The sequence below is a fragment of the Paroedura picta genome, chromosome 4 (genome assembly GCF_049243985.1).
Source record: "Paroedura picta isolate Pp20150507F chromosome 4, Ppicta_v3.0, whole genome shotgun sequence".
Classification (NCBI taxonomy): Eukaryota; Metazoa; Chordata; class Lepidosauria; order Squamata; family Gekkonidae; genus Paroedura; species Paroedura picta.
In genome coordinates this window covers 75,701,584-75,716,943 of record NC_135372.1, presented here as the reverse complement: position 1 = coordinate 75,716,943, position 15,360 = coordinate 75,701,584, and the positions used below count along the sequence as shown (strand labels likewise).

At 49.8% G+C, this 15,360-nt stretch overlaps 1 protein-coding gene across 13 annotated transcripts in view; it reads right to left on the bottom strand.

The window, feature by feature from the left end:
• Nucleotides 1-15,360, bottom strand: part of DOCK7 (dedicator of cytokinesis 7) — a 171,458-nt gene that overhangs the window by 72,425 nt on the left and 83,673 nt on the right. For all 13 annotated transcript variants that reach the window (XR_013230236.1, XM_077333511.1, XM_077333499.1 and 10 more), the window contains exons 15-16: nucleotides 9,284-9,401; nucleotides 8,640-8,710 (exon numbers count right to left, since the gene is read on the bottom strand). Coding sequence is in view for 12 of the 13 variants with exons in the window: in XM_077333511.1 (XP_077189626.1) it covers nucleotides 8,640-8,710; nucleotides 9,284-9,401 (189 nt within the window). In the remaining variant the exon portion in view is untranslated. The remainder of the gene's footprint in view (nucleotides 1-8,639; nucleotides 8,711-9,283; nucleotides 9,402-15,360) is intronic.

Genomic DNA, 15,360 nt, shown 5'->3' with positions numbered 1-15,360 from the left:
GAGACCATGCTAAGCTGAGTGCAGTGGTACTACATAACATCATTTTCATTTCCCAAAGTATTTTATAGGTCTAAACCACTTTTTGACTGGGGAAGGCACTGGCAAACCACCCTGTCTTGAGTCTGCCATGAAAACGCTAGAGGGCGTCACCCCAAGGGTCAGACATGACCCGGTGCTTGCCCAGGGCCCATTATGCACGGCCGCCGAAACGGCGATTTCGGGTCACGTGGAAAATGCGGAGGGGGAAGACGTGACGCATACCGGTTATGCACGAAGCGGGGCGCGACGGCGGCAAAACCCAGAGTAACCGATTATGCACGCGCCGATCCGGGCGCCGCTTCTGGTTGCTGTCAGGAATCAGGCTGAGCCCAGCCGGTGGAGTCCCAAGTGAAAGCGCATCAAGAATCCAACAGTCGGTTGCAAATTCCAAAGTAGAGCTTTATTAGGCAAAGTCCACGTTTAGCTAAGCATGCCAAGATCTTCCTAAGCAAAGATCTTGATAATAACAAAGTACAAGTGAAACGGGTGGGGTAGATATAGGGTGCACCAAATAAAGGAGGGGTGCTCAGGGGATTTGGCGGGAGAGTGGTTAAAGACGACAAAAGGGGTCCTGTTCCCAGGCTACCAGATGGCCAGGTGCCTTATCGGGGAGATGGCACATTGTTGAGATTTGGCTGTCTCCGCAAGGACACTTACAGTGAGATTGATACAGTTGTTGGGCCTCCTCGCCCGCTGGGAAAAGGAAGGGAGGAAACATCTCAGAGGACAGGTTTATTGCTTTATGGCCTTGGGTTGGAAGAGGCCTGAGAAAGTGAGAATATGCAAGAGCAGTCGGGAACAGGATGGCATGAACCAGGGGGGTCATGACACTCGCCTCCCCTTAAGGCCCCTCCTCACCCCTCGCCCTCAGGCTCCAGCAGCTACGGGGGAAGGGCCCGGCTTATCGGGGAAGCGGGAGTGGAATTTGCGGAGGAGAATTGGGGCGGCGACGTCCTCCGCGTCCACCCATTCATTGTCAGAGTCAGGGAAGCCTTTCCAGGAGACCAAATATTGTAATTGCTTGCGGAAAAAGCGAGAATCGACAATGTCGGATAGTTCATAGTGCGTTTCTTCCCCCACCATGACGGGGGGAGGTGGACGGGACTGGGGGTGCCACTTATCGGGTGGAGGAGCCTTTTTGACCAGGCTGACATGAAAAACCGGGTGAACCTTGCGGTAGGTTTTTGGGAGTTCCACCCGCACGGTGACCTCGTTCAGCACTTGGGTCACCTTAAAGGGGCCCACAAACTGGTAGCTCAGCTTCTTACACGGCCGCCTGTTCTTGAGGTGTTTTGTGGAGATGTACACCTCATCCCCCACCGCATATTCGGGGGGGCACTGGCGTTTGCGGTCAGCCCACCTCTTGAAATCAGCCTTGGCCTTTTTCAGGGACTCCGTGACCTCCCCCCAGGCCTCCCGCACCCGGGTTGCCCACTCGTCCACCCCAGGCGGGGAGGCGGTGGGATCTCCCGGTGGTTTCACGAGAGTGGGAAAGGGGGGCGAGGCGTAGCCATGAACCACCTCAAAGGGGGCTTTCCCAGTGCTTGAGTGCGGGGCGTTGTTGTAGGCATACTCCGCGAGGGGCAGGAGGGAAACCCAATCGTCCTGATGGTAGTTCAGGAAGCAGCGGAGATACTGTTCGAGCACCTGGTTAACCCTCTCGGTCTGACCATTTGTGGCGGGGTGATACGCGGAGCTCAGCCCCCTAGATACTCCCGCCAGATCCATGAGGGCCCCCCAGAATTTGGCGACGAACTGTGCCCCCCGGTCGCTAATTACCTTGCGGGGGAAACCATGCAGGCGCACCACGTGGGTGACGAACAATTCAGCCAGGCGCTGCGCCGTGGGCAACCCTGGGCAGGGAACGAAGTGGGCCTGCTTTGAAAATTGGTCTACCACCACCCAAATCACCGTTTTCCCCTGGCTGGGGGGCAAGTCGGTGATGAAGTCCATGGAGATGATCTCCCAGGGGCGGTCGGGGATTTCCAGGGGCTTTAGAAGGCCCTGGGGTTTACCCACCCCCCGCTTGTGCGCGAGGCACACTGGGCAGCCCGCGACGTATTTCCCCACGTCACGGCGGGCCCCCGGCCACCAGAATTGGCGGCGAAGCAGCCCCCAAGTTTTTAGGAAGCCAAAATGCCCCGCAGCCTTGCTGTCGTGGCACAATTCCAAGATCATCTTGCGCATCGAGGCGGGGACGTAAAGGCGATCCCCTTTGTACCAGACCCCCTCGTGGGCACGAAGCTGCGAGCGGAGGTTGGCCAGTTGCGGGTCCGGACCCAGGGCCGAGCGGAATTCCGACAGGGGAATCGAGAGCGGCACCGTGGGGGGGGGCCCTGACGGGTCCGGAGGGGGGCCCTGGGCCTGGCGCCCTGCCTTGGTCTGGCTGCGGGTTTGAGCCAAGAGCCCCAACTGCTTGGGGGTAAAGACCGTGTCCACCCGGGAGGGGCGGTGTTCTCCCGGGAACATGCGGGAGAGGGCGTCCGCCATGAAATTCTTGCGCCCCGGGATGTGGACGAGGGTGAAGTCGAAACGGGAGAAGAAGTCCGCCCACCGAATTTGCTTCGCGCTGAGCGTGCGGGGTTTCCGTAGGGCCTCGAGGTTTTTGTGGTCGGTCCAGACCTCGAAGGGGATGGGGGAACCCTCCAGGAAGTGCCGCCAGGTGGACAGGGCGGTTTTGACCGCCGCCGCCTCCTTCTCCCAAATTGGCCAGTTCCGCTCGGCAGGGGAAAACTTGCGGGAGAGGTAGGCGCAGGGCCGGAGCTTGCCCCCCTCCCCCCTCTGGAGGAGAACCCCCCCGACCGCCTCGTTGGAGGCGTCGACTTGCACCACGAAGGGCTTGTCGATCTCCGGGTGGGCTAGGATGGGCTCGGAGGTGAACAGGTGTTTGAGGTGTTCGAAGGCTTGCGTGCAGTCCTGGGTCCACGGTAGTGGCGCCCCCGGACGGCCGTCCCTGGCACCCTTCCCCTTGGTCTTTAGGAGGTCGGTGAGGGGTAGGGTCACCTTGGAGAAACCTGGGAGGAAGTCACGGTAGAAATTGGCAAAACCGAGGAAGGACTGAAGCTGCCTACGGGTTCGGGGAGTCTCCCAGTCGAGAACCGCTTGGACCTTCGCGGGGTCCATCCCAATCCCCTCCCCTGAAACCCGGTAGCCCAAGAAGTCGACCTGGGGTTTGTGAAACTCACATTTCGGGAGTTTGGCGTACAGCTTGTGATTCGCCAGGCGGCGTAAGACTTCTCGGACGAGAGCTGTGTGCTCCTCCTCCCCCCGGGAATAAATCAACACATCATCCAGGTAGACCACCACCCCCCGGTACAACAAATCGTGCAAAACTTCGTTGATAACGTTCATGAACACGCCCGGAGAGCCGCTTAACCCGAACGGCATGACGAGGTACTCGAACTGTCCCAGTGGGGTGTTAAAAGCCGTTTTCCACTCGTCCCCCTCGGCGATGCGGACCCGGAAATAGGCGTCTCGCAAGTCCAGTTTGGTGAAGATGCGCCCCTCCCCCAGGCGGCTGAGCAGGTCCTTGATGAGGGGAAGGGGGTAGGCGTTGACCCTGGAGACCGCGTTGATCGCTCGGTAGTCGGTGCAAAGCCTGAGGGTGCCGTCCTTCTTTTTGGCGAACAGGACTGGAGCCGCCATGGAAGAGGTGGCCGGGCGGATGAAACCCCGGGCTAGGTTTTTGTCGACGAAGGCGCGAAGCTCCCGAAGTTCAGCCGGGCTCATGTTGTAGAGTTTGGCCTTCGGGAGTTTGGCCCCCGGCACTAACTCGATGGCGCAATCCGTCGGGCGGTGTGGGGGCAGCTGGTTGCATTCCTCCTCCGAGAAAGCTTCAGCGAGGTCGCGGTAGCAGGCCGGGATGGCGTCATCGGGGTTCGAATAGAGACCCATCGCCCGCAGCCAGGGGTTGAGCGTGGCCGGGCTTTCGGACCACGGGACTACGGTCCCCGCGACGGCCACCGGCGGCGCGTCAGGTTGGTCCCGATACCAAAAGTGCAGCTTGCAGTTCGGGTGGGAGAAAACGAGGCGCTTCTCGTCCCAATCGATTTCGGGGCGGTGAAGGTCCATCCAGTCCATGCCGAGTAGGATGGAGAAGCCAGCAACGGGGGCGATCGTGAGAGAGATTCGTTCCCAGTGGGACCCCAGATTCAGGGCCAGGGCACTGGTGGCGTGGCGAATGGCGTCCCCCCCAACCGGGGCGCCGTCCACCTGGCGCATTATTATCGGCTTGGCCAGGTCCTCCTGGCGCGCGGCGAGGGCCTGCGCGATTCCGGGGGTCACCAAAGACGTAGAACAGCCGGAGTCCACGCAGACCTGGACCTCCACCCGGGTGTCCGCATCCTCGTTGATTAGTACCGCCGGGAGGAGGATGGGGGGTAGGATTCGTCTTGGGGGCGCCGGAGTGCCGACAGGGAGGGTCCGCCGAGGGGCGCCCGGCATGACGGACCGTCCTCGTTTCCCGAGCTGTCTGATTGGGAGGACTCGGGGCTGGTCTGGGAGGAAATTTCCGCCTCCGTCGCGGAGGAAACAGGAGCGAGGAGCGCCCGGGTCCCTCCGTGCTTACCCGCCGACTTGTCGGACGGGCGCTGGCGGTCAGCCGGGCGCTTGTCCGGGGGGCGCTGGCCTCTATCCTGCTGGGAGGGGGTTTTGGATTTTGCCAGGCGCGTTGGGCACACAGAGGCGAAGTGTCCCTTCCCCCCACACTCGTGGCAGAGTCCCAATTGCTTGCGCTTTTCCCTGTCTGGCGCACTGGTCGGGGCAGGTTGTGAGGTCATCAATTTCGGGGCACTTGGGGTTTTGTCGGATCGTGACGAACGGAGCAGGCGGGCCGCCTCCTGGCGACGCTGGTAGGCCCGGTAGTTCGCGAGGTTCGTTTCGATTACTCCCGCGGCATCAATCCACTGCTGGAGGTCCCCGTCCTCTGGTGGCCCCCGGTTGAAAATCCCGTCGGCCACTGGGCGGTCTAGGCCATCCAAGAAGGCGTTGATGATCTGGGTCTCGTTTAAGGTAGTGATTCGGTCCGAGATGGCCCGAAAATCAATTACATAGTCCATCAGGGGCCTCCCCCGCTGTTTCAGCTTGGTTAGGGCCTCCGTCGCTTTTCCTTCACGGAAAGGGTCGCGGAAAGCCGTACGGAGGGCGGCCCTGAAGGATTCTAAGGAGGTGGCTGCCGCCGTCCCCCTCTCGTACTGGGTAACCCACCAGTCCATTGCTTTGCCCTCTAGGTTGCAGCCCAGCGTGCGCACTAAATCGGCCTCGTCCGTAAACGTATCTCCCCATTCCGCCAAGAAGCCATCCACCATAATCAAAAAATAGGTGAGTCTCTCCGAAGTACCATCGAACTTCACCTTGAATTTCCGGGCCCCCAAATTGTCGTGGCGGCCGCCGCGGGCGGCTCCGTTGTTCGGCTGATTGGGTGGCTGTAGGGGGACCGGCGAGGGCGGCGGGGCGATCGGCGGTTGAGGTTGGGGCTGGGGAGGTGGGGCGGCTGCGGCAAGCGGAGCATAGGTCCCCCTCCTCGGGGCTGTCGGATGAGTCCAATCCTCGGCCGGGTGACGATCGCGGAGCGGTGGGGCCGGGTTCGGGGGAGTGGGGGTTCTCGTCGGGGGTTCCCCCCAGGGGCCCGACAGAAACGTGACGGGGTCCTGGCCCCCCGGCCGGGAACGTGATGGTGAGGCTTCCCTCCTCCGACGACGAGGTTCGTGGTGAGGGGGGATCTCTGCGAAGGCTGCGCCCCGATCGGGTCCCGGCCCGGGCTCGGGTTCGGTGTCGACATCGTCCTCCTCCAGCCAGGTCATGGCTCCGGCTGGACGGGAGTAGGTCAGGTGTTTGGGGGGAACGAACGTCGAGATCAGACCCGTGGTCGTGGTCCCCCCTAGGGTGTTGAGAGTCCCGTACCCCAGAGACGGGGTGCTGTGGTGTTTGGGCTTGACAGCGGGGCCCACAGGGGGGCGCGTAGCAGCTCGGGCGGCCTGGGCAGCTGGATCGCTTGGTAGCGATGCGGGAAGGGAGAGTCGGCCTCTCTTCTCCCTCTCGGAGGCGGGGGGGGCGCTCCAATGCTCCCGACGGGACTCGGCTTGGCGCAGGGCCCGGCGAAGGGCTTCGTTTTCTCGTCGTTGGTCCCCCACGCGTAGCATCAGGCTCTCGAGTTCCTCGACCGGGACAAGGTGCTGGGGCCCTTCTCTGGTGAAGTCGACCCCCACCTGGCGCCCCATTTCGACCAGCCGGTCCGCATCTCCTGGGTCGCTGGGAGGGTCCTCGTCCTCTTCCTCGAGGGAGGGTGGGGGCGATTTCCCCGCCGCACTCGCAGACTCCTTCGCGGGGCTCTGGCATGGCGGGGATCGGTGGTCCTCGGTGTCGGGGGGGGCGTCTCCGGCTCCGGCGTCTGGAGGGGTGGTCAACGGTACCGTGGTGGCGCCGTCCTCCGCCCGCTCCTCGATGGGAACGTGGATGATCAGGTGTTGCCGGCCCCCGTCCGGGGACTGTTCCACGATGTCTAACCCTGAGTCCTCCGGGGCTGCCGCGGCCATGGGAAGCGAGGCGCACCAACGGATGGATTAACAGGGAGAAGTGGTTATTATCAATTTGTCAGGAATCAGGCTGAGCCCAGCCGGTGGAGTCCCAAGTGAAAGCGCATCAAGAATCCAACAGTCGGTTGCAAATTCCAAAGTAGAGCTTTATTAGGCAAAGTCCACGTTTAGCTAAGCATGCCAAGATTTTCCTAAGCAAAGATCTTGATAATAACAAAGTACAAGTGAAACGGGTGGGGTAGATATAGGGTGCACCAAATAAAGGAGGGGTGCTCAGGGGATTTGGCGGGAGAGTGGTTAAAGACGACAAAAGGGGTCCTGTTCCCAGGCTACCAGATGGCCAGGTGCCTTATCGGGGAGATGGCACATTGTTGAGATTTGGCTGTCTCCGCAAGGACACTTACAGTGAGATTGATACAGTTGTTGGGCCTCCTCGCCCGCTGGGAAAAGGAAGGGAGGAAACATCTCAGAGGACAGGTTTATTGCTTTATGGCCTTGGGTTGGAAGAGGCCTGAGAAAGTGAGAATATGCAAGAGCAGTCGGGAACAGGATGGCATGAACCAGGGGGGTCATGAAAGTTGCGCCCCGCTCACCCGGAAGCTGCGCTTTCTTCCGCGTTTCACTGGCACGGCTTTTTCGGCGGCATGCACCGAAGCTGCAGCCGGTTGCAGCCGGCTCCGTGCGTTATCCGTGATTTTAGTCGCCGCCATTCCACCCCGAATGTGCGCTAAAACCCCCGTGCATAATGGGTCCAGGGGATACCTTTACCTTTAAACCACTTTTATCCTGCCATTCTTTCAAAAGGACTTAGTAACGCTAATGACATCTGGCAAAACTCCAAGGGAATGTAAGACATTCAAACTCCATATTAGCTGTTACAAAGCCAGTCAGGGAATACAACATGGCAAGAGGAATCACTCTTTACTTTAAATATGTCAAGTGAATGCTGAGAAATGTCATTAAGGCCAAGAATGTCTATTAGGGTAAGCAGCAGCAGAACACACAAAGCCTTGAGGACAGGAGAATATCAGAAAAAAAGGAATGAGGGAACATCAGAAAAAATCCTGCCATGCCAAGTTAGGAAAGGTAGTGAGACTAGTAGAAAACTAGTCCTTCATGTTAGCAGGGCAGCAAATGTGGTGACAGCCTTGAAGAAGTATTATATTTGGTTTGATGAACAAGGACCCAGAACAGTGTTCTAACAGTTTTAAAATGTTATGTCACATGTGAGAGAATGATTACTGCCACTAAGGGCTTATTTTTACATTTCACTTGATATTTCTGTTGATATTTCTTCACTCTGCATGAAGAATAGTTGGCATATATTGTGTCTCCTTATGTTTCAGCCAAATGATTCAGAATTATTATACTAATTCCACGTTACTAGTGTTGCTACAACATGTGACTAACTGATACTGTTTCTAGCCCACCTTTCGGAGAACACATTCTCCATTAAAACTCATAATAAAAATACAGTAAAACAACAACCATAACACTAACACATCAGGCATTTTTATGTGGATTCTCACATGGTGCATTGTGAGAATGGGTCATGTGGTGCAGTGGTAGTAAATCCAGGACACCTGGACTAAAATGGCTGCTCAGCCACTGTGAGCCACTTACTATCTCTCAGTCTCAAAAATTTACTGCAAGACTAAAATGGAAGAACTCTATGTAGGTTACCCCTTAGGCTCTAGGTAGGTAGGTAGGTAGGTAGGTAGGAAGGAAGGAAGGAAGGAAGGAAGGAAGGAATACTTTTCCAAAGGCAGCTTGGATCCCCCAACATAGTAGGCTACAGTCTAAGCATCTGTCCTGCATGCAGAATAGTCCTGGTTCAATTCCCATCAACTCCTGTTAAAGAATATCAGATGTGCTGTCACTAAAAAGTATGATAGAGGAGTAATTTAACAACAACAACAACAGCAACAAAAATGAATAAAGAAACAAAATAAAAAAGCAAACTATACAAATGTACTATTCCTTAATATGGTGTATGGTTTTGTGCATATAATGCCCTATGAAGCCAGATATTTTGGGGGTCTTTTTAAAGCATCTTCTGCATTTTACCTGTTATGATACACAACAGCTGTGTAAGCTTCCTTTGAAAATTCAGCACAGCTGGATTTCCCAAAGATTACCTGAAATGTAAACAAAAGAGAATTTTTAATCCATGTTCTTTAGAATTTAAATCAGTAAGGCCCTCTAGCCTAAATAATGTTTCAATTTTGTAATGCCAATTGCAAAGATTAAAGCCTTTATTTCTATTTTGTGCTCCATGGAACCTATATACAAATTGATCTGAAAAGAACATATAAAAGGCTGAAGGATGTTTGGAAACAGAGATGGGTTTTCAGATAGTATGAGAGATCGCTCATGCCCCCTACTGCTCTTTGATGCACAGGCTGTGGATAAAAGAATCACATGAAAATTCAAGGACAAAACAGCAGACACGCAATTATGAAAAAAGGGGGAAAATAAAAGGATGCAAAATATTGCCAGTGTTACATTTGATGCTCCATTTTGGCTTTGCAGCACTGTCAGAAGCAGTCACTGAGCCAATGATAGTACAGCATGTACTGCTTGGACTAGGTATATATCACAGCATCTGTCATCAGAACACACACAGTCTCACCACAGTAAAGAAATTCAAAGGAAACACATATGCACACATAAAGGAATGAAGTGCGTGCATACAGAGAGATGCACCATACCGGCATTGCATTACTTGGATCCTCTCCATACATAAACTGGACTTTTACAGTAATATTCCGAGCAGATCCTTGCCGGTTGGCAAAATTAAGTGTCTGAGGATACACATATAGAAGGTTTCTGGAAAGTAAGCAGAAGGGGAAAAGTTGCCTAATCAGACTCAATGGGGAGAAAATTAACATTCTGTAACAGTTCTATATTCTATATTATGCATCTTTTGAACTATGCTAATTGACTTACAGTCTTTGCCACATCCTGACTCCTTTCTTTGCAACATCTTTCCCACCTTCTGACTGGTATCTAAGGACTCAGAGATCTCCCACCCTACTGTATCTGATGAAGGGGACTTAGAATCTCAAAGCTTATACCCCAAAATCTTGCTGGTCTCTAAGGTGCTACTAGACTCAAATCTAGTCTTTAACCTGACATCTCTCATAACAACCATGAAAGGGAGCAGATCAGTGGCTCCCAACATTTCTTATTTCATTAAAAAGTCAAAAACAATTACAGACCCTCCACATCAGTAGTTGTATTATTAGTATCTAATGCCTATTGAGAAAACATATGACAAAAAGCAACTATGAATTCAGCAACACTTTTAAATGAGCTTGCATTTTATTAAGCTCAGCAGCATCTACATACAGCAGCATCTACATACTGTTTATCAAAACAGTAGTACATGTGTGTGATTTATTTATTTATTTATTCATTCATCAATTCATTCATTCATTTATATATCTGACCTCACTATGATGTTATAGAGTGTAATATATTATCAATTCAGGCTACAGAAGGTATGTTTGCTCATTTATTAGACTGAGTGATCTAATGAGATGGCTGCTGCTGTTTTACAACCTTCATAGATTGGGACTCTGGTTAAAAGGTAGATAGTACAGACCAATGACATGACACAGTATAAGAAAGCTTAATATATTTGTGTAGTTTAGAGTTACTCTTATAATTGCCTACTGATATAATTCCTTTTGCTTACACAGAAGACTGTACTCATGGGAATGCTCAATGATAATTCAACCCTTGATGGAATAATTGGTGGATGCTTTAAAAAAAATTAACCCTACTTTTCAGTAGCAAATTGGCTTCAAAAGGAGCTGACATGTATCATAATCTAATATAAATAATTATTGAAGTACAATACATCATGAATTGTTAATACAGAAAATTAGAATAAAACTGAAGAAAAACACCAAAATGATCATAGTGACAAAATACAATCTAAGCAATACTCCTGAAGAGGTTAAAGACCACTTAAAGAACAGATTTGCACTGCTAAATTCAACATGAACCAAAAGAATTAGGGGTTGAAACTAGAGATATTATTAAGGAAGAATGAGCAAAGACTATTCCTGTAGCAAATTAAAAATCTCAATGGATGACTGATGAAACTCTTTAAATTGCTAAAGAAAGAGGAGAAGCAGAATGAAAAGAGGGAGATCTAGTATGAGATAGATTGACTCAATAAAGGAAGCTATGGCAAGACCTGGACAAGGCTGTTAATAATAGGATATTTTATGGCTTTCTTGAAGCCTCTCTCATTTATGTTCATTTACATATACCAAACTGTTCTTAGTTAATACTAATTAACAAGAAAACAACATTGGAGTGAGTATGCATGAAGGAGAATGGGCAATATGGCAGAAGAGGATAGTGGTTTTTAGAGAATTAAACGGAGGAAAACAGAAGGGGTAGGAAGACAGAAAACAGAAATAGACTGGCCTTAGGATAATTAGTATGGTACAGTGGTTAAAGTGTTGGACTAGAATCTGGAATACCCAGGTTGAAATACCCACTGTCATGGAAGTTTGCTGGGTAACCATGGGCTAGTCACATACACAGCCTAACCAACATCATAGAGTTATAATAAGGATAAAATGGGGAAGGAGTATCGTAAGCCACTTTGGGTTCCAATTGGGAGAAAAGTGAAGTATAAATTATGTAAATAAATAAATCATGGTGGCAGGGTCACTCCTTATATAACTACCATAAAAGTCTGAACTTTGATAAGTATCTCTGGAGCTTTATGCTGTAGAACTTCAGTTTGCATCTGTATATTCCAAACACTGTAAAGCTGTCTACTCAGTCCTTTTCTTCTTGCCTTCCTACATGTTTCTGAAACACGGTGCAGAGACATGTGATATTATAAGCAGCTTGGGATGTCAAGAAGCCTGGAGGAAAAAAAAATATACTGCCTCTTCAACATAGGCTTAATGTGCTGAAATGGGCAGGTGCAGCTTTTAATGATGTAGAGTAAAGGTAAAGGTAAAGGTATTCCCTGTGCAAGCACTGAGTCATGTCTGACCCTTGGGGTGACGCCCTCTAGCGTTTTCATGGCAGACTCAATACGGGGTGGTTTGCCAGTGCCTTCCCCAGTCATTACTGTTTACCCCCCAGCAAGCTGGGTACTCATTCTACCGACCTCAGAAGGATGGAAGGCTGAGTCAGCCTTGAGCCGGCTGCTGGGATTGAACTCCCAGCCTCATGGGCAGAGCTTCAGACTGCACGTCTGCTGCCTTACCACCCTGCGCCACAAGAGGCTCTAACACCTAGTAAGTAATACCTAACTTATCTTCTTTTACAGAGATAACATTTTCCCCAGGCCTGCTGATAGTCTTACAAGCAACTCCCAAGCACTGACCAAAAAGCATGGGCCAAATACATTATGCTTCACAATATCTCTATTCCCATTTCAGTTTTGAAACAGTTTCAACATTTTAAGAATCTGAAGCTAACAACATCATTAATATATCTTTGTAAACCATGCAGCCTATCCAGTTGCCAAGCATATACTACCATGGACATATCACAGCCTATGGATTATGCAAATGACAAACACTTTGCCTCATGATGCTTTCCCCACACGAACGGCCATTGTCAATCAGCTCGGTAATATGTGTATGCTGGTCTATAAAGCCACATTAAGTTGTGCCTTCCACGCAGTGCAGTAAGCTTAACAGATCGGCAATTCTTTCTGTTTCAAATGAAGAACTTCATGCTGAATTAAGCGCTGGAATTTCATCCCCATTGGTCATCTTGCTTAATCAATGTTCTCTTTATTATTTCTGTAGGCAGCTGCTGAAGGATTTTCTCTTTTTCTTTTGTGGCTCTCCTAAATTACCTAATTCTGGCATGAATACATTTACTCCTCAATGTGCTTTTTCAAATAAAAATGGATATGAAAATTTACTTTAAAATGTACTTTGCTCATAAAACTTTCATTAAGTATTATTAGTAGCTTAAAAGGGGGATTTAAATATATTTGCAAAACCAAGCTACATGATCCATATTTTAAGAACAGTTTTCTCATAAGGAATTAGAGATACAATGGTTCATTTTTTTGAAGTGGAACTTTCTTGTTTTCCTTGGCTTCATTCCTTTCTCTCAGAGTTGGAATGAGGAAATTCATCAAATAACAGCCAGTGTAGTGTAGTGGTCACAGTGTTAGACCAGGATATGGAGGCCCTGGTTCAAATATCCACTTTACTATGGTCCATCTAGTCCAGGAACCTATCACAAACACACATTCAGAGGGCAACCAGTTTCTTTAAACAGCTAACAACAGGGCATAAAGGTTGAGGCCTTCCCCTGGTATTTCCTCCTGGCTCTGGGATTCCGCAGTTTAGTGCCTTTGAATGGGAAGGTTTTTCTCAGTCACCATGGTAGCCACTGACAGACCGATTTTCACGAATCTAATCCCTTTTCAAAACTATTTATTCCTGTGGCCATCACTATATCCTCTGGCAGCAGATTTCACATTTTAATCCTTCTCTGTATCAATTTCTCAGATCAAAGGTCTGACTGCTTCCCTATCCTCTAGCATGGATGTGAGGACAAGATTTCAGCAGAACTATTGATTACACAGATCAACACAGTAGGAGTCTTTCCATAAAGTGAAAGTAGACTATTGTTGAGCTGTTCTGTTTAAATGGCTCCTTGCCATTTAAACTACACACCTGTGCAGCAGACTGCCACTCAGCGGTCCAATTTAAACCCAAGAAAGCAGCTGTTTAAAAAATTAGCTGCACAGAACAAACTGTTGTGTATGGCTCAGCTGTTTAAAGGGACTTTCTTGGGCAGCAAGCTCCAGAGGTTTGACAAAGCTGAGCTTCTTTAAAGCCTTTGAGGCTTGCTGCCCAAGAAAGTTAATTTAAACAGCTGAGTTGTGGAAATAGGCTCAGCTATTTAAAGCCCAAAACATTTTACTCCTGGGCAGGCTGAGTCCTGGATAGGCTGCCCTATGACTTAGCTATTTCCAATCTAAACAGCTGAGGGGGAGGGAGTAGCTTGCCTCAGCTATTTTAGTGGTTTTCGCAGAGAGGAGAAAGTAGAGAAGTTTGAACTCTGGCTTTTTGCTCCCCACAAACTGCCTAAAAAATTCATGAAGATTCATTTTGTGAACCATGAAGCAGGCAAAATCCATCACATCCAGCCAGTTCATGCCCATCCTTACTCTTGAAAGTCCACTAATTGAAAGTGAGATATTCACAATACATCACTTTCGTACATGAACAACGAAAGGCAAAAATCTTAGAGCATATTAACAGCAAAGAAGACAGATAAAGTTTACCTGTGCTCAAAACTTCAAAGAAAGATCTCGTAGGACTCATTGAACACATCAGTGCAGCAACTGAAAGAATTCCTACAACAAACATAACTGAACCAACCAGTTGATGTATAGTATGATCAAGATACACAACAGGAGCATACAGCAAAGACAAGACATCAACTTCCAGACTAACCAAAGTCACTTGGATCACAGCTATGAAAAATAAGCTGAAAAACTGGAAGTGCCTGAAAAAGATGAAGTCTATGGCTTCAACATCATTTAAACAGCTGAGTTGTGGGAAGCCAATTTGGTGTAGTGGTCAGGAGTGCGGACTTCTAATCTGGCGAGCTGGATTTGAATCTGTGCTCCCCCATATGCAACCAACTGGGTGAACTTGGGCTCGCCATGGCGCTGATAAAGCTGTTCTGGCCGAGCAGTAATATCAGGGCTCTCTCTCTCAGCCTCACCTACCTCACAGGGTGTTTGTTGTGGGCAGAAGAAAGGGAAGGCGACTGTAAGCCACTTTGAGATTCCTTTAGGTAGAGAAAAGCAGCATATAAGAACCAACTCTTCTTTTTCTTCATCTGTGATCCAGTTGACCTTTTTTATTGCATTCTTTGGAGCTTTTACAGAATTCTTTCCAGAAGGTTGTTGTCTTTCCTTTATTTGATTTTACTTCTAACTTTTCATCTTCCTCTAGTGATTTGTAGATTTGTCTTTGGCTAGTCTGGAATTGGAGTTCTGTCAGCATTACTGTACCCTACTATTGTACTTCCTGAGTGTCTTGAATAATGCAACAAATATTTGATTTCTTCTGCAACCTGATCTCAAGAGCAAATTTTTTAAAACTGAAATTAAGTAATTACCATAATCACTTGTGGAATTCCTATTAGTTTCAATGGTAATCATCTGTCCCACAACAGCTTCAACATACTCTGGATAGAACTGCCAACTATTAAAGAGGATACCGTATATCAGTGGTCCCCAACCCGCAGGCCGCGGCTCCCTCTCCCCGCCCCCCCCGCAGTAAAAAACTTCCCAGGCCCAAGCTTGCGGCCCGGGAAGCTTCTTACTATGGGAGTGGGGGAGAGGAAATCAGGGCCCCGCCCGCACATCGCGCATGCACGGCCCGGCCGTGCATGTGCACATGCGCGGCCCAGCTGCGCATGCGCAAGTGCGGGCGCGCATGCACGAGATGCGCGGGCAGGCAGTTGCCCTGCCGGTCCCCAGCCTCAAAAAGGTTGAGGACCACTGCCGTATATGACGCAGGTTTGTGGTAAAATACATAGTAAAATCTCTAGCAATATGGTCATCTGTATCCATCTAATGTCATTTCAGAACAAGAACCTATAAATTAAAGTTCAATGCAAAACACACCACTGTCCATTTTTTAAGACTATGAAATTTGGTTTTAGATTCTGTTCTAGGTCCATGGACAAACTGTCAGAATTTAAATACAGTTAACTGAAAACTATGAACACATTTGTTTTTATGTTTCCCAATATCTACATCCTTACC